The 21,910-nt window shown below is 38.2% G+C and overlaps 3 protein-coding genes across 5 annotated transcripts; 1 reads left to right on the plus strand and 2 right to left on the minus strand.

Moving 5' to 3' along the window:
* The first annotated feature begins 199 nt into the window (after positions 1-199).
* On the plus strand, positions 200-2,091 carry cyb5d2 (cytochrome b5 domain containing 2). Of its 2 annotated transcripts, none has more exons than XR_003052844.1 (5): positions 200-580; positions 825-965; positions 1,388-1,574; positions 1,674-1,933; positions 1,984-2,091. XR_003052844.1 is itself a non-coding variant. In XM_008332807.3 (5 exons), exons 1-4 carry the CDS (start codon positions 325-327, stop codon positions 1,846-1,848), a joined length of 759 nt encoding a protein of 252 aa, XP_008331029.1. In that variant the 5' UTR covers positions 200-324; the 3' UTR covers positions 1,849-1,879; positions 1,948-2,081. The 2 variants fall into 2 exon arrangements, 1 of the variants encoding a protein (XP_008331029.1); XM_008332807.3 differs by having other exon boundaries at positions 1,674-1,879; positions 1,948-2,081.
* On the minus strand, positions 2,000-12,273 carry ankfy1 (ankyrin repeat and FYVE domain containing 1). Of its 2 annotated transcripts, XM_008332806.2 has the most exons (25): positions 12,166-12,273; positions 9,865-10,072; positions 9,453-9,571; positions 9,143-9,278; positions 8,898-9,021; positions 8,612-8,761; positions 8,327-8,492; positions 7,808-8,012; positions 7,649-7,717; positions 7,301-7,503; positions 7,101-7,198; positions 6,563-6,764; positions 6,360-6,458; positions 6,095-6,248; positions 5,828-5,996; positions 5,435-5,553; positions 5,131-5,287; positions 4,792-4,992; positions 4,529-4,705; positions 4,238-4,385; positions 3,854-3,944; positions 3,594-3,718; positions 3,361-3,507; positions 3,176-3,266; positions 2,000-3,080 (listed from the first exon to the last, which is right to left on the minus strand). In XM_008332806.2, the coding sequence occupies exons 1-25, from the start codon at positions 12,173-12,175 to the stop codon at positions 2,948-2,950; spliced, it is 3,501 nt and encodes a 1,166-aa protein (XP_008331028.1). In that variant the 5' UTR covers positions 12,176-12,273; the 3' UTR covers positions 2,000-2,947. The 2 variants fall into 2 exon arrangements, with proteins under 2 accessions (XP_008331028.1, XP_024921253.1); XM_025065485.1 differs by lacking the exons at positions 2,000-3,080; positions 3,176-3,266; positions 3,361-3,507; positions 3,594-3,718; positions 3,854-3,944 and adding an exon at positions 3,998-4,096 and having other exon boundaries at positions 4,205-4,385.
* A 1,223-nt stretch (positions 12,274-13,496) lies between these two features.
* Positions 13,497-18,135, minus strand: ube2g1a (ubiquitin-conjugating enzyme E2G 1a (UBC7 homolog, yeast)). The gene is made up of 6 exons (XM_008332808.3): positions 17,914-18,135; positions 16,548-16,650; positions 16,330-16,427; positions 15,848-16,026; positions 15,529-15,648; positions 13,497-15,093 (listed from the first exon to the last, which is right to left on the minus strand). Exons 1-5 carry the CDS (start codon positions 17,957-17,959, stop codon positions 15,562-15,564), a joined length of 513 nt encoding a protein of 170 aa, XP_008331030.1. The 5' UTR covers positions 17,960-18,135; the 3' UTR covers positions 13,497-15,093; positions 15,529-15,561.
* Between the last annotated feature and the right edge of the window lie 3,775 nt (positions 18,136-21,910).

Consider the following 21,910-nt stretch of genomic DNA (forward strand, 5'->3'; position numbering starts at 1 on the left):
GAGAATTTCCCCTAACTCGGGGCAATATCGCCACCATCTGTTGCTTGATGTATCACCCAAATCTTCGTTAATATTCTTTTATAAATATATATAAACCAAGATGGATGTATAAAAAGCGAGCAGGTGTTGACATCAATTTTGGGGTGATATTGCAAACTGTATTTTTACACATAGGATAAAATTATAGCTGTGTTTAGACTTTGCGCGTGCGCATCAGGTCCCTGTTTACGGAAGCTGCCATAGTCGTTTGTTTTCAGTGATACAAGTTCAGAGTGAGATGAATGATGTAAATGGATACAATATCGCCATTCCCGGACGGTCGTCATGCTCAGTTACGTAGTGGTTGTGGTTGTAGCCGTGGGTATGGCATTTTGGTTAATGCCTCGCGAGTGGTCCTTTAAAATTGGACATGAATCAAGCCACGGTCTCCCTGTTAGGGTCCTGAGCAAAGATGAGTTGTCACTTTACGACGGGGAGGAAGGCAGCAAGGGCCTTTACCTGGCCATTGTGGGACAGGTTTTTGATGTACAAAATGGGTATAAGCACTACGGACCAGGTGGAGCATATCACTTCATGGCAGGTGACTCAATATTGAATTTGAATTACTTTTATCTAAGCACAAGTAAGGATAACTATATGTTATGAATGTAATGTTATAACGAACTAATTACTGAAGTAATACTTTCGTTATTTTGTTTTATTAGATAGTTAAATTGGTAGACAAGTTTGACAAATATATATATATAAACTAAAAGGTTTAAAATACTGTTCTTCACATCATCAGCTCTAGGTGATCATCAATTATGTTGTGTACCTATTTTCAGGCAAAGATGCCTCATTGTCGTTCATAACTGGAGACTTCACAGAAAGTGGACTAACAGATGATGTGTCCAGTCTCTCCCATCTGCAGGTAGTAGCCCTGTACGACTGGTTGGCCTTCTATCAGAAAGTGTACCAGAGTGTGGGTGAGTGGCCTTTGTCCATCAGGTTGATCAAATATGATGGTATAAAGTGGGACAAGTACTGTGGGGGTTTTGATTTGTTCAATTTTGTAGAAATATAACAAATACTTGACCTAGATCATTGCTGGCATACTTAAAGTAATTACAGCATGTTCAAGAGGATGTCAAATGAATGTCTTAATTTTCTTTTCTGGTTCATGGCATGTGTTTACTTTCACCTGTTTTTTTTCTCTCAATAATTTCAAGTAACAAGTATTTATGTTTTTTACGCTTTATGTTAAATTCCATAAAATTCCATAAATTCCACTCCCCATTTTTTCCTTTTAACTTAACTTGTTTAATATGTATACATGCATTTCTTGACAAGGTCTTCAACTGGTTTGTTTAACCAACAACAACTTGTATCTGTAAAAATTGAATTTTAGGTGTGGTAACAGGCCAGTTCTACAGTGAGACGGGGAAGCCAACAGAGGCTCTGCTGCAGGTGGAGACATCCCTGGCTGAAGGCCAGAAAATGAAGGCCCAGTCTGAGTCAGACATGATTCGCTTCCCAGCCTGCAATTCAGAGTGGAGCTCTGCCCAAGGAGGAAGATTCTGGTGCTCTACTCAGAGGTATTCACATCTTAGTGATCCATTGTGTAGCTACATTAGAGAAGGTATTAATGGAAGGTCCAAGAACTGATATTTTTTTCCCCATTTGGTTTCTTTCAGTGGGGGAGTATTAAGAGACTGGGCAGGTGTCCCGCGAAAACTCTTCTCTGCTGGATCACCCAGCGCTCGTTGCATTTGTGTTGAGGACCAATCTGCAGCAGAGAAAAACCCCAACCTTCAGAAATATGATGGCTGCCATCCACAAGCTGACTCGTGTTATGTTGGAAAGCACTAGTCTCTGAGCCAGTTAAGAAAAGCCGTCTTAGTCACAGCCTGCTGCTAAGAAACACAAGCTGAAAACAACTTGGAGTGATGAAGAAATATAAGTGCAGTAAAACACAAGGTCAAAACAACTCGGAGTGATGAAGAAATATAAGTGCAGTACAAACTTTTTTTGATTAACTTTATGTAAAGTTTTCTTCCCTTTCCCAAAAGGATACACCAGGAAGAAACAGGCTAAATATCTGAGCATACAGATACAATACAATGTGCATAAAAGATTAAACAATGTGCATAAAAGTTTAACAGAGGCAAGATTTAGGTTTGTCACGATGACAAGCACAAACTGCATTAAAGTACAAAACAGTTGTAGTGGTCAAAAAATATCACACATTTATCTGTACAATTTAACAATACTTGAAGTGGCCACACTACATGGCTACTACACATTCTCCCCAATGATCAGAAATGTTATGTGACGTCAATAAAGTGCACCTGTTAGGCTAAGAAATCAAAAAGCATTAAAGGTCATGGGGTCAAGATAACAACTTGACTCCAGGCAACATGAAAGGCCATGATCACAACATCTCACATCCTCTGTAGGCAGGTCAAAAATGGAATGTTATTTTTGGTTGATGATTTTCAAATATCATTTTAACAATGGACCGGACACATACAGATTTGTAATGTAATGACAGCCGCAGGCATCATATACAATCCTAAACTAATGTAGAAAAAAGCGAAGATATTTGTTAATTAAAAAAAATAACAACTGCTTTTAATGCTCAGAGTTTGCTGTGATAAGAACTCAATGTATTTATTGTGGCTCTTCAGACTGTAGGGCTGCTTATAACTACTTTTAAAGACTCTTTGATCAAAACAAAAACAATTAGACAATGTTTCACTTTCTACTTGAAAAGTCCCTCTAGAACAATAATGGTTTTTATACTGAAATAGTATAAAGACGATGATCCATAACTGTCCAGGAATTCCAGGATTTCTGGTTTGTCCTGGTACTGATGTCACTTCTCCTGGTATTCCTGATTATCTGTGCCAAGTTGATCCTGGCATGGCAATTTTCAGAGGATAATGTTGGGGTTCCGTGATGGCTGACATTATGACACCCCGCCCAGAGTTAATACATCAAAGCAGATGTCGCACACTCTCACAGGCTTGTTCAAGTCAAACTTGATGATGGGAATCTCCTTTATCGAGCACTTGTGACACAGGAGGCGCCCACAATGGCGGCTGTGATAAACAAAGAGGACCAGTGGGTTTTTTTAATAGAATCAAACATGAGAAAAGTACAAAAATATTATTTTCTTAATGTAAGAAAAACTAACCAGTGATGTTTCCTAGTTGTAACACCAAACTTGGCAGCACATTCATAGCAGTTGGACCCATCACACCATGGGGGCTCTTTGGAAAGCATATCTAAAAAAATTGACAGGATACTAATAAATATAATGCACAGCAATACAAATATTTTTATTGTTATTTACTGAAACAGTAAAGTACAGAAACATACCTAGAAGGCGGAAGAGCAACTGTTTTGTAGCAACTTGGTAGTTGAAAATGTTGATGCCCTGATTATTATTGACACCAAGCCGTGCTCCCGCCCTAACAATTGCACGGCATAGATTTGCATTGCCTTTCATGTAGGCAAGAAGCAGAACTGCAACAAAACATCAGTCATAAAACAATACTGGACATGCTGAACTTGATGGACAGAAAAAACAAAACAAATAACATTCACTTTACCTGTGTTCCCTTCGTTGTCTGGTTTGTCCAGAGGGTATTCAGGCATACACTCCAAAAACAACTCAAATATGGCAGCAGCATTTTCTTTCCCATAATGGCCAAGTACATGCATCGGTGACTGACCCCTGGGTGAAAATTGATTTTAGAAGAGAGTTTGATCATTTTTATTATGGTTAAATTGTTGCAGGTTGATTTTTTAAATTAAATATTATTTTGCTTAAAATACTGTTTACTATATTGCATAATTAAGGTTTATTTACCTGAGATTAAATGCCTCTGCATCAATATTGGATTCTGTGAGAAGGGCTCTGACATTATTAAGGCGGCCTTGCATCACTGCCAGATGCAGAGCTAGAAAACGGGGTAAAAAATGAGAAAACGTTTTTATCTTTGATTATATGTAAAACCTGCTGCATGACATATATCTATAATCTAATGAAGCATGCTTTAGATTAAACTACAAAAACGTCAGTCTATATACACTGAGCTTTAGGGATAATGGATGTCGAAAAGTAAACAACAATTTGTACAGTAATACCCCAAAATACCGTGTCTGGACAATGTATAATGATTAAAAATGAGACATTTCTTCAGATTAAGATAAACTATGAACTTATTTAAGGTGAATAAAAAAATGAAGGCACCATTATTTCCATTTTCATCTTCTGCAGCAAAATCTACTCCATTCTCCAGTAAGACTGAACAAATAGTGGCCAAGTCCTGTTGAGCAGCCAAATGTAGGGCTGTCTGTCTGTGTTTGGTCACCTCATTTACTTTGGCTCCAGCAAGCAGCTGGAAGCATAAACATAAAAAACAGTAGCACATTTACAACCATGTCATCAACACTGGAAGTTTACTAAGCATGCAGAGCAGAAACATCATCAACATCATCATCATCATCATCATCATCATCATCATCATCATCATCATCATACCAAGTTGCGGACTATGATCTCAGATCCAGCCTGGACAGCCAGATGGAGAGGGGTGAGTTTGGCTGCATCCTGAACTCTGGAATTGACATTTGCTTGAACACTGATGAGGAAGAGTACACTCTCAATATCTGAATTTTGCACAGCCACGTGTAGAAAATTGCGCCCTTTGTTGTCCACCTGGATGGAAAGAACAGAAAATAATATATATTGATATTGGTCCATTTGTATCCTGAGTGTTATCATACCTGCTTTGTTTTTCTTACCTGTTCGGCAGCACCTGGCTCCCTCTTGAGGATGGCTTCTGCCGCTTTATTGTTTTTATGCGTCATAGCACAGGCAAAAGGGGTCATTCCTTGACGGTCACGAATATTCAGACGAATGTCAGGATGGGAAATGAGAAGCTGAATGATGACGTTGTGCTGGTTGCTAATTGCAGCATGGATGGGCGCTCTTCCTTCTGCATCCTGATGCAATCACATAAAGAAATAATGAGAAGAATATTCTGAGATATGCTGTATTTCGTTGGATTATTTTTTTCCTATAGATGTAAGATATCAATCCTTTCAAAGGTGTAATAAAATGGCATCCAAACTGTGACAGACCTGTGTATTCACATTAGCGCCAAACTCCAGAAGGCACTGCACCACCTCTTCTAGGCCCCAACTGCTTGCCAGGTGGAGTGGCGTTTGTCCATCTCTTGCTTCCTCGTCTCCTTCTCCATTTGGTCCAGGCCTCCGTGGGCTGTTTACGTCACACCCACTATAGACACATAATATTGGTTTCAAATCACAATCAAATTACTGACATTAGTGAACTGTAAACTACAGAAAGCAGCTATGTAGCTACATTAGACACAGTTAGATCAACTTTTTTTTTAAAACTCAACAAAAAGAAGAGATTTCAAACCTGCGGATGAGGAAACAAGCAGAGACCTCATTATTCTCATCAACAGCTCTGTGCAGGAGGGTCTGCTGGCAACCAGAAGGTCCTTTGCTCCAACTGGTAGCATCACAGCCATGGCGGACCTTGGTGAACCAAACAACAAGAAGAAATATATTTGTTTATGAAATCAGTATACATTCAACACTGTATCAACTACAGAAAAAAAGGGCCATCATGCTAATCATTGTTCACTAAAAAATGCAAACAATATTTTTTTGAATTTTATTTCTTCTTTTAACACAGATTTTAACCTACATTTATATCTATTACCTATATAACCTTTACCAGAGTGTTTCATCAAACAGACACGGTGACATGAGACTGAGCTACAAGAACTCTAATATTAACAGGTCTCACCAGTGTAGATGCAATATCTTCGAGGCCATTTTCAAGGGCCAGCCAGAGTGGAGGGTCTCCTTTGTCATTTACTACAGACATATCTGCTCCTCTTGTGCAAATAGCATCTACCACCAGGGGCAGCTGATTACTAATGGCTAACTGTAGTGCTGTTTGTCCCTCTTGAGTCCTTCAATGCAGGAAAAAAACAAGGATACAAATATTATAGACACTGTCAAAACATAAAATAAAATGTATGTAAAATAACAGAATACGCCTTAAATGTACCTGACATTGATGTCTGCCTGGTGTTCCAGGAGAAACAGAGCGCTCTTGCTGTCCTGTCTCTGAATCGCCATGTGAAGCAGAGTTTTTCCATTGGACATAGTGTCATTGATGGAAGCACCTGAGCCCAGCAGCTGAGCTGCTATGGTGTGCATACCTGTTACACCCAAATTATACATGTTGTATAATCATATGCAGGTTGTTAAGCACAACCATTAAATGTAAGTTAGGTCATAATTGAAAGTCAACTGTATGCAGTGATGTCTACCTGTCCAGAGGGCAAGGCCAAGCACCGTCTGGTCCATGGAGTCTTTTAGACTGAAGTCTGGAATGATCTGGAAGTTGTTGGTAGCATGAAGTGCATTGGCTGGAGTAATTGTAAAAAAATAACAACAAATTAGGTCAAATGTAAACATTTTGATGTTTCAGTGAGTGGTTAAGTGTATCATCACTTTATAGAGACACACTGACCTTTCTGCTCAAGGATGACGGACACCACATCCGAGTGGTTATGAGCAATGGCCATGTGGAGAGGGGTCTGCATTGCCACACAATGTGTGTCATCAGGCAGCTCCTTCTGGGTCTGCAGGTTTGGGTTGGCCCCCTGCTGGAGAAGTTCAGCAGTCAAGCTGGCGAGGCCAAAGCGACATGCTGTGTGGAGCGGACTCTCACCCTTAAAAAGAGAAAGAGGAAAATTGGGATTTAATATTGGAACGTAAAAGAGCTTTCCAATTATCTTGTCCTGGCAGGACTTATGGTACTCTTGAAACCTAGTGCCACTGCACGTTGCTGATGTAGAAGTTAAACTTTTGCAGTAAAACTGACTGCCAAAACTCACTAATGTTTTTACGCAAAGATGTTGTTAAAACACGCATGAGATATCACCACAAATTATACAGTGTAATAAAGTTCAGATAAGGTGTTTGATACAAAACAACTGACATTATAAAGGTTGTACAAATGTGCATGGATGCCCAGGGATAAACTTTGTTTTTTCTTGTCAACATACCCATTTGTTGACATGGTTGACCTCTGCCGCATGGGTAGCTAAGAAGAGAGAAGCTGCTTCGTTGCCTGCCCGAGCTGCTCTCTGCATGAGACAGTTTCCTTTGGAAGAAAGAATAGAGAGCAAGAAAGAATAGATATGATTATAAATATAAAATAATGAAGCAACATTCCATCCAACTCTCATTAATTATTGAGTGGCACCTGTGGTTGTGTCTGGTGCATCAGGGTTGCTTCCCCTCTGAATGAGCTGTGCTGCAAAGCTGTTCTCATCAAATGAGGTTCCATTCTCTACTGGAACGTCAACGTCAAATGGATTCACAGATGTATCAGAGGATACGGTGATATACTGCAGTGCCAGCCACAGAGCAGTGCTGCCTTCGTGGTCCTTGAGCTCCAGGTCAAGCCTAATTAGATGAATGATTTACACATAATGGTGTCATTAAGTTTATTTTCTGAGGTAAATAAGTTACAAGCTTTGGAATTACTTTGTGGTAAATCTATCACATAAACACAACTCCATGTAACTAATAACATAAGGAACTAACTCACTGTTTGCATTGTAGTAGCTGGTTGAACACTGGCTCATTTCCTGATGACACAGCTTCATGCAGGGGAGTTCTAAAAACAAAATAGACAAAGTGGTGACATGGTGCTCCAAGGTGTCCTTATTCTCCACTGATACCACAATCCAAAAGGCTGGTGAAATACCTGCCCTTGCTGTTTTGCATGTTAGGATTGGCTCCAGTCTTAAGCAGGGCCTCAGCTATTTCTGCCATGCCACCCATTACTTCTGCAGTGTGTTTTTTGGGGCTGAAAGAGCAGACCAGGTGAAGTGGAGTTTCAACCGCACCAACTGTGGCGGCATTTACCTGAGCCAAGTGGCGAATTAGGAAGACGGATGCAAATTTATCACCTGAAAAGAGGGTACCAAAGGTTGAAAGCCATTAAAAACAGATTCTACCAATCAACTTTAGGAGAACAAAAGTGATTATAACCTAGAAAGTTTATTATTCAATTTTTAAACATTTCTTTTAAAAACACTTTTCAAAAAAGTATCAGTGTCAGGTCAAGAGAAAACACAGACAAATTGTTGCTTAAGCTAGTGTTTCCCAAACTTTTTGAGGCACATATTTGGCATTAGAAAAAATGCCCTGGGTGATCACCAAACAGAATTGTCATTGACCAAGTGGTTGTGTGCAACGGCCAAAACTTATTATAAATGCCTACCCCTTTGAATGGCCTTATGCAGGAGGCTCCAGCCACTTTGATCCACCATATCCACATCAGCTTTGTTGTTGACCAGAGTGGTGGCAATGCTTTCTAATTTACGTGAAAGTGCCAGGTCCAATGCCAAATCACCATTGTTGTCCAGCTCATTCAGCTTGCCGGGTAACTAAAAATAATAACATCATGCACAAAATCTCTTTTAAGCCTTGTGAAAAACATGATCATTTTTCATACCGAAAAAGAATTCTGACTGAGGTTAAAATTTGTTATCAATTGTAAACTGACTTGTGCATCCATCTCAATTAGATAAAGGAAGACCACATCTTCTCGCTCAACTTTGATGGCCTTGTGTAGTGGAAACTCTGTTTTGGATTTGATCATCTTGTACAAAAGTTGGGCACTCATGGTGCTGAAGTCTTCTTTTCTCAGATCATCCTTATAAAAAAAAAAGTTGAACTCAATATATTAGTATCAAATAACCGAGAAGCACAAAAAACATACCTCACACATCTTTTATGATTCAGAGAAAAAGATGGTGAATCTGATCAAATTTGAATATGCAGAGACCTACCCAGTGACTGGCTATGATTTCCCCACAGTAATTCATTAGTGTGGTAGCATTTAGTTCCTCGGCTGTTTGGTAGAAGCGAATACAGTTCCTTACATTTACTGAGGACATTACACCCTTTTCACACCTGTTTGGAGAATTTTTTTTTAATATATTTATAATATATTTATTTAAAGTGCATATGTTGTTTTTCAAAATATGTACAAAAACAGTTATTCAGCTATTTAAGTGAAAGAATTTGCACTGACCTTTCTCGAAGTAACTGGAGCTGGAAGCGGTTAGCCAGTTTCATCAGGTCTATTAGAAAAGCATCATCCTCACTAAGTTCCAACTCATCAGTGTATGCCCAGCGCAACATCGCCATGGCAACCTCAGGCTTGCAATCTTCAAACATAAGACAAGGTTTATTTAAAATGATCCTGCCTATCTAATAATATAAAAGTAATGGTAAAACAGTGTTATAAACTGTAATATTACTATTTATTTATTTTATACCCAAGAGTTTTAATGTTTACAGAAATGTTTGGGATATTCTTTGAACAATAAAGCGTTGCTCACCAGAAAGGTCCAGTTCAGAGGTGGAAGCCAGATTTGTCAAACTCCAAACATCACTGCGAGCAGCCAACACAAACTTGTGGGCACATATCTTGTTCTCTGCAACCTTCACTTCCAGATCACTGCAAACAAAGCACAATAATCTTATCTTTATGCAAAACTCAATACGCTAGTTCACAGCCAATAAACATAAACAAAACATAGCAAACATACTAATCTGTTAATGTTTTCCACTGCCCTAGATTGATGCATTGCATGCTTCATTAAAACACCAACCAATTGTGATGTTATAGCAGCATATCAGCAGTTTATAATTTGGATTATACAAAACAAACAAGTTCAGATTTTGTGAACTGTGTAAACGTGCATTAATTCTCTCTAATAAGTAGTGTACGTGCTGCTCCGTAATCCCCACCTGTACTGTTCCTGCTGGTAAAGGTCAGCTACGATGTCCAGCAGACGACTAATGAAGGTGTCTGCGGCTGCTGAGTTGGGGGAGCCCTGACCAGAGGTCTGCGCCTGAAGCACTGCACAGCGTCTCTCAGTGTCCGCCAGCTTCTGCTGCATTTTTACATATTCCTGCCTGAGCAGTGCCAGATGCTTCTGCAGCTTGGCCACCTCCTCTGTTCCACACCAGGATAAGAAACAAAATATACAAAAACAGTCTCAATTACTTCTGAAAAGGTTAGAATGTATTCTTGGTATAACTTTAAGATGGTAATTCTGGAATTTCTTGACAATAAACAGTAAAATCAAGTACATGGTGGTTTGCTCATCTACAGCAACACTAGCTGTTAGTCTACACCCATACACCACCCCTTTCTTTTGCAAGTGACCGGGGCAGTTGACAGAGTAAATGTTTATCAGTAAAAAACAGACCTGACTGCTGTTAGTAATAGGACTGGAAGATAAAAGCTGCTGTTTTAACAGAGCTAGGATTTTTGACTTCTTTATCATGATTGAGGGTTACTGAACTTTTTGTCTGTGATGGTTCTCAGTCATCCAGGTGATTTAATCCAAAAAATAGTAACATCCAAAGAAACTCTCACTCAAGAGGCTTCTTAAGTTCAGAACTTTTGACGTTACTGAACTTTTTGTGACACTGTTGAAAGGCTGAACACACTGAACTGCCAGCTATTTGCATTACACAGGGGTAAAACCCAGATCAGAGTTCAACCGTTTCGGCTATGACAAATCTCTGGTTGAGCTATATCTACTATGACAGGATTTATTAAAACATTCTTTTTAGTTTTAATTCATTATATTTAATGCACTACAAAAAAAATGTGCACACTCAACTCAGTAGGAGTAGGACTGATGGGTTTTCCCCAACTTTTCTATTAAATCTACTCCTACTAGTCAATGAATAATTTGAATGCTTTAAATTGTGTAACACATTTTTATGATCTTTAAAACCTTTAAATGGCAATTAAGGTTCCTTTTCCTGTTCTTCAAAATATCTGACGATTTCTTCAAACCTATGTGTCACAACACTGCATTAGTCCAAGCCAAAGGTCCACAGAGTTTCACTGGGGCCTATTTCCTTCCTTTAAATCAGTGGAGTTTCAGTGAAGAAAGAATGCTGACACTGCACATTGTTACTTTGTCTTCTCTCATACACCGTTTCTGGTCACGAGGAACAGCAAAGGATGTTTCTAAAAGCCACCTGATCTGCCCAAGAAGGGAAGGGCGGTATGCTTTTCAGAGTGACCAGCCAACCACTGGACTTTTTTATTGAAGCTTTAAAGTAACTTTTTTTTGCAGGGTTTGCATACTTAACTGATGCATCAGCAAAAATATATATATATATTACAAAGAAAGTGCCATACGACAAATTTTAAGCAATGCGAATACTTTGGTAAGGACTGTGATGTATATTGACAGGGTATATGAGACATTATTTGTTTTTTCTTCTCTCAAGTGAAGTATTGCCAGATCATAAAAACAGAATGCTTATAAACACATAAGGAAATATTGCAGTTTAGGAAAGTTCCGTTATAGTAAAAACAGTCTAGTAAACAAAAGTGAGTTATCATTTGACATGCATGTACATATGTATGTTTAGCTTGGACAAAATTCGTTACGTTCTGTTGACAGCAAAAGTTCAGATTATAGTCATTGCATTTAATATCACTCAGATCTTAGACAACAATTGGTTTTGTTCTGAGACAAGGCACTTCAGCAGGTGGAGCAATTACACATGACAGGTAGACACACCGAGCAACTTCCCTGGCCCCGGTGTATGCTATGAATCTACTAATTTAAAAAGTGACCTGTGAACACGACAATGACAAAGAAGTTATGTCTTTAAACGACGTTATTGCTAAAGAGTGAAGTCACTGTGATGCAACCGTATCATGAACAGAACGCTAAATACTTGTATCAACAAATGCAAACGCCTTGATACGTTGCGGTATTTCCCTCGGATAGCTACTAAATAAACACTGCTCACAGTCGCAGACAATCCAACCATACCACGAACATACCCTGCCCGGTTGGGCTAACTATAATTCAGCTAGTGACAGCTAACCATAGATTTTGCTCACTGAAGAGGTAGTGCAACAAAACCGAGTGTCGCAGGACTTTGCTTCAACAGTTCCCGCCATTGTACGGGCCATTAACCCGTCGAGATACTATCTGAGTGGTCATATCAGTTCATTGAGAACATAAGTGTAAAAGGGAGTGTACTCAATAACCAAAAATATAAATCTCATACCTTCCGCCATGTTGCTTAGAGTTAGCTCCGACGAGGAGTCGCCCTATCGCGATAAAACGAGGAGGTACATAGAAGCCAGAAGTGCTGCGTTCAAAACCGTCGTTCATTTCGAATGCTTTTTCGAACAGAATAGATATTGAATTAAACGTATTGTTTAAAATAATTGTACTTTGGGAACATTGTAGAATTATTTTTTTTATGTCATAATCACTTTAACCTCAAGGAAGAAATAGTTAAAATCATATACGAGTGCCCAAACAGTGGCAAGAAATTCGACGCTTTTAGCGTTTATTTTAGTGTACATTGCTTAACGTTTTCATTTATATAAGTTAAGTTTTGAGCCACCATCAAGATGAAAAAAAACTTGATGCTTCATTGAACTGGGAGTAGAATGTAGAATCCAGAACCTGAATTTCTGAGAATGGAAGAAAAAGGACAAAAAAATGCAGGTGTGATTGATTGGCCAGAAAAATAAATATAAGGCTTAGGGACATGACTGGGATAAAAATGTAATATGCCTTAATAAAGGAGCAGGTAATTAAATATGACCAATATTTGCATTAGTTCACAATTAAGCTTGTGTGTTCATAGATATATTTTTTAAACTTTTTGTATGTGTTTAAAATTTTGAAAAAGGACACATCAATTCCAACACACCCCATTGCGATGGGGTGTGTATGGAAAAAATAGCTCATTGTAAAATTATGGGGTTGAAAAGAAGGTCCCAATTGATTTTTATTCTACACTTTCCTAAAAGTAAATATTTTATGAATTGTTTTTCAAGTAGGCGATAAAGTGTGAATTAAACTGTGCTAATTGCTTGGGTCTTTTAAACATGTCTTGCCTTTTTCAAACACTGTATAAAATGTATATTAATTTATTATGAAATTATAATTTATCATTGTGTGTGTAATATCATCATTGATGTAGTTACACCTATAACAATATGGCTATGTTTGAAATATATAAGCATCCTTTTTCTAGCGCTGGGAGGGTGAGGGGGCAGCGGACCAAGTTAGAATTAAAGAATTATATTATTGTTATTTATTACGCTATAATTTACTGTCTTCATAAAAAGGTACTATTAAGGATCCTCTCCTCTCCAGGATTTCAACACCAGATAATCTGCTAATGTAAATTTGTTTGTGTTTGCTGATCCTATCCCTCTGTATGGAGTTTGCACGTTCTCCCTGCGTGTCTGATGACCACGAGGACTGCAGCCTCGACAGCAACCCTGACGTTGATTAGGACTGAGACAAGATTTTTTTTGTTTTTGACACAAGCAATTTATCATTCTATGGTGTCCAAAAAAAAGTCAGTCCACAAATAAGTATTGAAAAAGGGCTAATATTTTAGAAGAACTCACTACAGGTAACAGGTTTTATAACATGAAAAATATACATCAGTATTTTGTCTTTTTACATTAGGCAAAACCGCAAGAGCTCAGTAAGCAGAATAATCATAAGTATGTGGGTCAGGAAAAGGTGTGACAAACATAACGGACAAACATGGTGTATACACAAACAATCAAAAATAATCCCAGAAACACTCAGCACAAAAAAGGTAAAGATCAAGCATGCATAACAATTCCTACCAAGGACAACACAAAAAGAAAAATGATGCTGCTAAAACAACAAGTACTGGAGAAGAGGATATCTCACTGTATCAGGATATGAAAAATGAATGAGTTGTACACCTAACACAGGGGGGATTATTGCTACACCAAATTTATACCAATTCATTTCCATGTGATTATAATATTCAAATATAGGCGATACACAATTGCTTCTTCTTTCGCAAACAGTTTAAACACTTGATCAATGCAGGGTTAAGGTGCCCAGGCATTTCATTATTAGGCACTTTTGAAGAAACACAAAGTGTATATGTATATATGTATAAATACACATACATATATATATATGTATATATATATATATATATATATAAACACATACATATATGTATATACATACATATATTTATATATATATATACATACAAGGCATGCACATAAATGTGAGAAGGTAGGGGACACTGAACAGGATGATTAGACTCACTAACAGCATTGAGAAAAAGATTAAGGCAAGTGCATACATTTCTTAAATAACCTCTTTTTGCAGCCCATTTCTTTCTCAAGGTGTTGTAAGCAAATATATAGAACCAAAATTTTCTTCACTTTTGATATCGCAATTGCCAACGGACATGTCTCTTTCCGCTGGACAGTCATGGCAAAGGGCTTGTTTTCCAGCCACGGAATGGCTTAAAAACACCTTATGGTATTGAATATAAACATATTGTTCTATGCATTTGCATTACATTTTTCTTTTTAAAGAACAGGGCTACAGAAAGGTGGTGCAACGTAAATGTGTACACACACCAAAAACTTCTGCACCGTACTGTATGAGGACAACTTAATAATTTATGTACACTATTATAGACTAACATGGAAAACGCCTTCAATCACACAATCCTCTGTTGAACTCCTGACAGGTGACATTCCTCCAAAAAAATATCATAATTTAAGACTTGAGACATTCTGATAAAACAACCTAAGGGATCTAATGCATGCTGCAGCAGAGAAAGGTAGAGTGAGTAAAAATCTATGTGAACCAGCACTATCCATTTGGTCTAAGAGTCTTCATGGATGGTAAGGGAGCTTATATATTATCCTGTTAAGTCTGTCCTATATACATGTCTTTACAATAACTTCCTGAATGTTGAAACAGTTCATAGGATTCCATGTTCGTTTGGATGTTTTTTTGAGTTGGCACTTGCTTGGTGTATTTTCCTCAACAGCCTTGGCAGTAGTCACCAGTGTGTTCTACTGTAGCCTACAATAGTCAGTCTGTTCTCGGCAGAATGAAGGAGACTAAGCCTGGCAGATGAAAGTGTGCAGGAAACAGTGCCACCTTGATTTTCAATTGAGACCTGGCAGAGAGCACAAAAAAGAGATTACCAAGAGTATTTGACATTCATTTACATCATTGACCTAACAACAATCAACAACCTAAAAACAGATAGAAACATGATGGACTACAAGCATGGGCCGTGCTCTTTGTATTCAGGACTAAAGGTTTGACCTATAAAATATATACCTTATTGATATGACATGATTTAAGGATGCCCTGATGTGCTGCAGCAATGTCTTTCATATGTACCCCTATACCATGGCTCAGTTAAAACAACAAATATAGACATGTTACTCAGGCTTCCAGACAGTCTAGTGACACAAATCCACACCAGATTTCATTAGCCATTAAATAATGCCTAAATAATCACAGAAATATTCTGCATTAACATTTTATTTGGTGTAAAGAATTTATGCTGAGTCCTTAAACAGTTTCATAAAATGAAATTACCTACCCTGAAATTATGACGCTATATCCTTGCTATTTATCACTCAAATGCAGTTTCTTGACTTTTTCTTACACAACGGGCAACTTTCCTCTTAAATGCACCGTGTCTGTCCTCCCTCCACTCTTTCTGTAAAAAAAAAAAAGGACAAAAAATGAATGTTGGCAAACATCTCCTTTATCATTACTTACATATGTTCATAGTTTTTAAATATGTACCTTTATAAACCACAGTTTAGATTGCACACAAGCACAGAAATTTGATGAAAGAAAATATAGCACAAAACGTTAATGTTGCACAATTCTAAATGTTTTGTAAAGTTTCTTACTGCAGCATCCACATTAGCTGGCGAGTCCCCATTTGGGTCAGCCAACATAGAGATTACACTTATCATAATTGTTTCGACTGTGTGGATTGGAAGCCAACGCTCTTCAGGTTTCTCATAGCCATACTTGTCCTCACCAGGCTCGTGTAGAATAGAAATACATACATCTCCATTTTTGTCAACTGGGGAAAAAATGCACAGATGCAAATTATATAATTATTCCTGATTCACATAATTATTCATGCAGATATTTGCCAAATCATTTACAGATCAGACATCTGTTGCAGCACTGAGCATTATTTATTGCAACCGTTTCGTATTTGCTTCTCAAGTGTACATTTCATGACTGCATTCAAGATAAAGTTAAATTTATTGTAGTAGACTTAAAGGGGACAAATTATGTGTTTTTTTATTTCATAACAATATTATGATTCAATGTGTAAAGAAAACTTTCGCAATGGTTTGGAGGAAAAATCTCAACTTACCATTTGGGTGCCAAATATCTGTAATAAATTTCATTTTAGGAGGCCTGAGAGGGTAATCTTTGGGAAACGTCAAATGAGCTTTAAACACACCACCTTCACTGTGAAAAGACAAAGGAATGAATATCACTTTGTTAAGATAATTAACAAGGGTTTTCTGAAAACATTTTTAGACTGTGTTTCCGCTGGGAAATTCACATGACAAGTAATAGAGAACTTACTACAGTGTATCGGGTGGGCCAATGATCAGGACTTCCCATCTGTAGAGATCATCATCCTCGATCAGGCCTGCTGAAAATCCCTCCACTGGATTTTTGTTCAACTCTAGATTTAAAAAAAAAAGGTGGAAAAAGTACCAACATTTTTTTTTAATTGTTCATAAAATGCCATTTTAATATATCAGTTAAATACATTTTTATGAAATATTACATTTTTTTTGTATTCATGTCAAAGTGTCACAACTATAAACCGCAGTGTACGCAATTTAATGTGGTTTTATAAAGTACAGAATATTGTTCTGGCTCATATTAACACATTCGGTGTTTAGCAAACGATGATATACACCGTTCTCCTCAGTCATTTCCATTTTAAAACTCTCATTAAGATGCCCTAGCTTGGTTTAACCAGTGTCTGCCAGTCCTGGGCCAATTTGTGTTAATTACGAATTATGAAACGAAAAAAACACAATTCTAACATCGTGGCCAACAAAAAGAACGTGTGAAGAAAGTGAAGAAAGACAGCCTTAAACTAATGCACATGACAGAAAAAATAGAGACATGTCAATTTACGATCCACTTCCTGTAGAATACTGTATCATCTTAACAATGTAGAATTTTACAGATTTGTCTATGAGAAACACTACGTCGATGGTCGCCCAACAGTAGAGACATTGTCTACGTTAGCATATAGGATTACAGGAGAACTCGCGAGGTCTTAAACCTTTAACGTGTATGTATCGTAAATATGTCAAGTTGACAGACATTTATCTCTATATTTGATTCTGAAGCCGACTCGCCTTTACAGAGAAAAAAGGTGATCAACACTAGCAGTTTTACATTGCGTGTTGACGCTAACTGCAGCGACAGAGCAAAACCAGCCAATATATTGGTTTGGATATGTGTTAAAATTGCGATATGGTTTACCAAAGAAATTTATTAATATAAATATACACTGGTGTGTGTTTAAAACAACAAGTGTGATGTCAGCGTAGTTAAGTGCTGAGAATATAAGCAAAAAATGATTAAGAAACATGTAAACACAGTGAGCCAGTCGAGCCAGCCATAGGCTACGGCTAGGCTAACTGCTTAAAACTGATTCGATAAAAGACTGTCGTCGGTTCTTCTGGCAGCAGAGATGGAGTAAATTATTGTGTAAAAACAAAACTCACAACTGTATTTGCGAGTCATTTGATAAGACCATAATATGTCGCTACAGTTCCCGAATGTTTATTTGTCGGGGCAACTCAACATTACTGAAGAAGGTTCACGAAAACAGTTTGCGCCACCTCCGTCATTTGAATCACTGCTAAAAGCAGAGTACAGGGGTTAGCCTGGTAGCCAACACCGGCTAACACTACGCTTTAATTACCTGCAAGCTGTCTCCTGAGTAACAACGCCGACTGAGGCTCTGTCATAGTTCAGCGAGTGTAATGCAACTGTGTTCAATGGCAAGACTTCGAGGTAAACGTGTTATTTTTACGTTTGCTACACAATACTCGATCCCAGCTATTCTCCGTCTAACATGATCGTCATTCTTCTTCTCGCTCGCCTTTTCCCTGCAACTGCTACTGTGTGTTCTTCTTCCTGGACATTTACAGCCGCAGACGCGCCTATAACTGACTACTGCCACCGTGCGGATACATTTAGCTACAAACGTAATATCCCTTTAATAAGACGAGAGTTTATTTTGTATATTTAAAACGTATTTAATAATTTATTAATAATCTCAGTTATGTCTGCAAATAATTCAACTGGTTTATATTAACTATTACCACTCTTGAACAATTTAAATTTGGTTATTTTGGTATTTGATTTATGTCAGGATATGGGATATGTATAACCTCAACACCATATAAACATATATATATTTTAAATATAGCTATTACTGTTGTTGTGGATGTTTTCTCACATTATTCGTTTTTATTGTACTAGATACTGAATCAAAAGCCTTAATCCTGTTATTTAATACATTAAAAAAGATCTAAATCTAAACGAAAATATATATTAAAAAAACACAAACACATTTTAACTCTGTCATAGTTGTGGCTGCATGCATTTTCATGAAGTCACCCAAAAACGAAACAACTATTTTGTAATTATTTTCATTTCAAACCATAATTATCCTAACCTGTCAAATTATTTCGAGTCTTTATCACCTTAATTCCACTCAACGTATGTCTACGTGCTCACAAAACACAAAAAACAGGGTAAGTGTGTGCCTCCAAATAGATCCACGAGATGGCGCAGTTGTATAAACCCACAATGGCTACGACTTGTATTCAGTGACATCAGGTGGGTTATTTACGTCGCAGTTTTGCCTTTGACAAGAGCATGACCATTAACATGACGTACGTTCTCTTTACAATTTGAACATTTTACAGTTTCGTTCTTTGGCATTTTTATTGAGGATTCTCCATTGACACCTGCTCTGAGCTTGTACCGTTGATGTTTACAGGTCTCTAAAATGTGAGTGTTGATCTGTGAACGCTCTGCTGAATTCATGAAAGGTGATAGGTGAAAACATTTTTCATTCTAAACTGACTGCTCCTGTCAAGGATGAACACCCAGTGACAAACAGGACATGTTGACGCTTCAGAACACGTCAGCCGATTCCTAAAGGTCTCTGACAGCTGCTACAGAAGTGTCTCCACATCCTAACGGCTGCACATCCTTATTGTGTTGTGTTGAGGAACACCATGCACAGAGGTCAGCGCCCTTGTGTCCTACATCTACAAGATCATACAATTATTGGACATTCTTGATATTGATAGGTTGATGGGGCACTCTGATTGGTATGTTGGTATTAATTAATTAATTAATCTAGGTGTGAATGGTTGTTTGTCTCTCTATGTGGCCCTCTGATGGACAGGCGAACTGTCCAAAGGGTACCCTGCCCTTGACCAATATAAATCACTAAATCAGGGTTTGGTCTTGTTTCATATATATAGTGTTCAAAAGTAAAGTGTTTTTTTTTCTTATTGGAGACTTACAGCCACTCACACCAGGAGGCTCTACACGGTGATTGTAGCCAGCTGACAGTACTGACAGGATTAGGTTCATATTAAACAATAACATTTCACCAACATCCTCAACCCATGGATCAAGACATTCCTACTACACATAAAGCGCTGCCCTCAGAGGAGTAAGGGGGAACTACACGTTTTTAAATAATACCAACATACAGTGCTGTACTATTTAGGCTGCTGTGGTGTGGATACTTTAGTTTGTTTCTAGAACAATTTGTACCTGAAGTACCCTAGTGATTACTGTTTTACGTGACCAAATATTTACCATCCCACAACCAGAATGTTGACTGTACCTGTAATTTATGATCAAACTTTTACTGGAAGTACACAGCATCATTGTCAATGGTTGTTTTGGTTTTGGTACAATGGTATTTCCTCCATTTCTTTTTTTTTTTTACAATCACTTGTGATACGCAGCAGAGGATATTTTGTGTAAAACATTTTCTATGTAGGTATTTGACCTGTGATTAAAAAAACAATAGGTATTGTGCTCTATGTTTCTGAGAACTTTATCTGCATACCTCCCAGTTTCCCCCTGTCGACTCAGGAAACTGTCACAATGGCTAATAAGTTGTTGGGAGCGATCGATGAATGAGCTCACGGCAGAGCTGATAAAGTGACTGTTTACCTAGGAAGTTTTGAGGCATGGAAACAGACATGTTGGATAAAGTCACATAAAACAATTTGCTGCTACCAGCAATCAGAATGCTGTCCTAATATCAGCAATAACCAGAAATTGTCCGTGTGCGTCATCCAGTACATATTTACCACAGGAGAGGACACAGCATGTCTTTGACAGTGTGTGTTTACTATTCTAATTCTGCTGCTGATCAGCTGCAGACAAATGATAGCAGAACTTAGACCACATTTGTGGATGTGAAGTTGCACACTTGTCTTATCACCAGCAAGCGGTTGCAGCAGTGTGACATCACACGGAGGAAGAGCTTTCCCCACCTTCTCTGCTCTTTACGTCACATGGGCCTTCGCCTCGGCTAGTAAGAAGAGAAAAGAGAAAGACCAGGATCACCAAAGTAAAAATGAACAATGTTTGATTAGATCAATGTCAATTCACACTGACTTGTATAGAATTTGTTGGTGGTAATCAAAATGCTGATTGCAAATGCAAATGAGCCAGCATCATCAGAAAAACATCATGGCAGTGACAAAAGTGTTTTTTTTGTTTGTCTGCTTTGTATAAACATATAATTAAGTTTTGATTCAAAAACCCTGTAAAAGAACGATCAAGCATTTTTTCACTGACAAGCAGATGGTTTCCTCGGGGCTGGAGCACAAGTGTGGACAACAAAGGAAACGCTGCCAAATCTGAGGTTTGACCCACCATGCCGTATACACTTTTAGTCCCATGTATTTAGCATTCTTTTACTGATGCGTGCTGCCCGCTGAGCTGCACAGTCGAAGACACAACCCTACCAAATGGAGTAATTACAAAACCCATGCAGACTATAAATATGAGCTACAGCAGCAGATCTGCAAATCAGTCTCGGCCACAACTGTAGCTGAAAAAATGTTTCAGGTTAGGCAGAGCCTGTTGTGGGCTTCACTGGCAACAAAAAAGGAATATTATTCTTACAGAAGTAAACAGAATGACAATCTGGATCCAGGCAGAGGAGCCTGAGCTGCTCTTACCTCCTAAACTGATGAACTAAGACCGACGACCTGCGGCCAAGGTGTCCTTCATGGACGGAGCCGTCAAATAAATAATTAAAAGCACACATAAAAGAGGCTGCTTTGGAGCCGGACTCTATATATAGATTTAGCATGTCCTCCAGTCGGCTGCTGCACTGCACACCAGTCCCCAGACCAGTGCAGACATGAGCCCAAATCTATTCAAATACTCAGCTGCTCTACCACCAGACAGTCGGCTGCTCCAGTGTGGAAGCCACGAGGCTCCAACAAGGTGCTGTCAAGCACAGAGAGTCTAGAGGTCACGAGGTCATGATGAATGAGGGAAGGCCCACACCTCTAGGAGTGACCACAGCCTATAAAAACACTGAAGACATTCACACATATAAAAACAGAATTATTTTTTAGGTATTAACTCCAGGTTCAGTAGACACACATTATTTAATTACACTAAAAATAAATACAAGCACATTTGTAAGGAGGTCTTAGTGGACTTACTGGTCTAACAGTTACTACTTAATTATTCAGGGATCATCATTTGATTCATGGTAGCCATAATTAATGAAACACATCCTGGCTTCTGGTGAATGGGGTTAAAAGGAGGAGACGTGCAGCAGAAGAACAGCTGATTAGAACGCACATGTCAGAGGGACATTTAAACTTCTTGAGAAGACACATGTGGATGCAGAAAGTGTC

Source organism: Cynoglossus semilaevis, chromosome 19 (assembly GCF_000523025.1).
Source record: "Cynoglossus semilaevis isolate Cse_v1.0 chromosome 19, Cse_v1.0, whole genome shotgun sequence".
NCBI lineage: Eukaryota > Metazoa > Chordata > Actinopteri > Pleuronectiformes > Cynoglossidae > Cynoglossus > Cynoglossus semilaevis.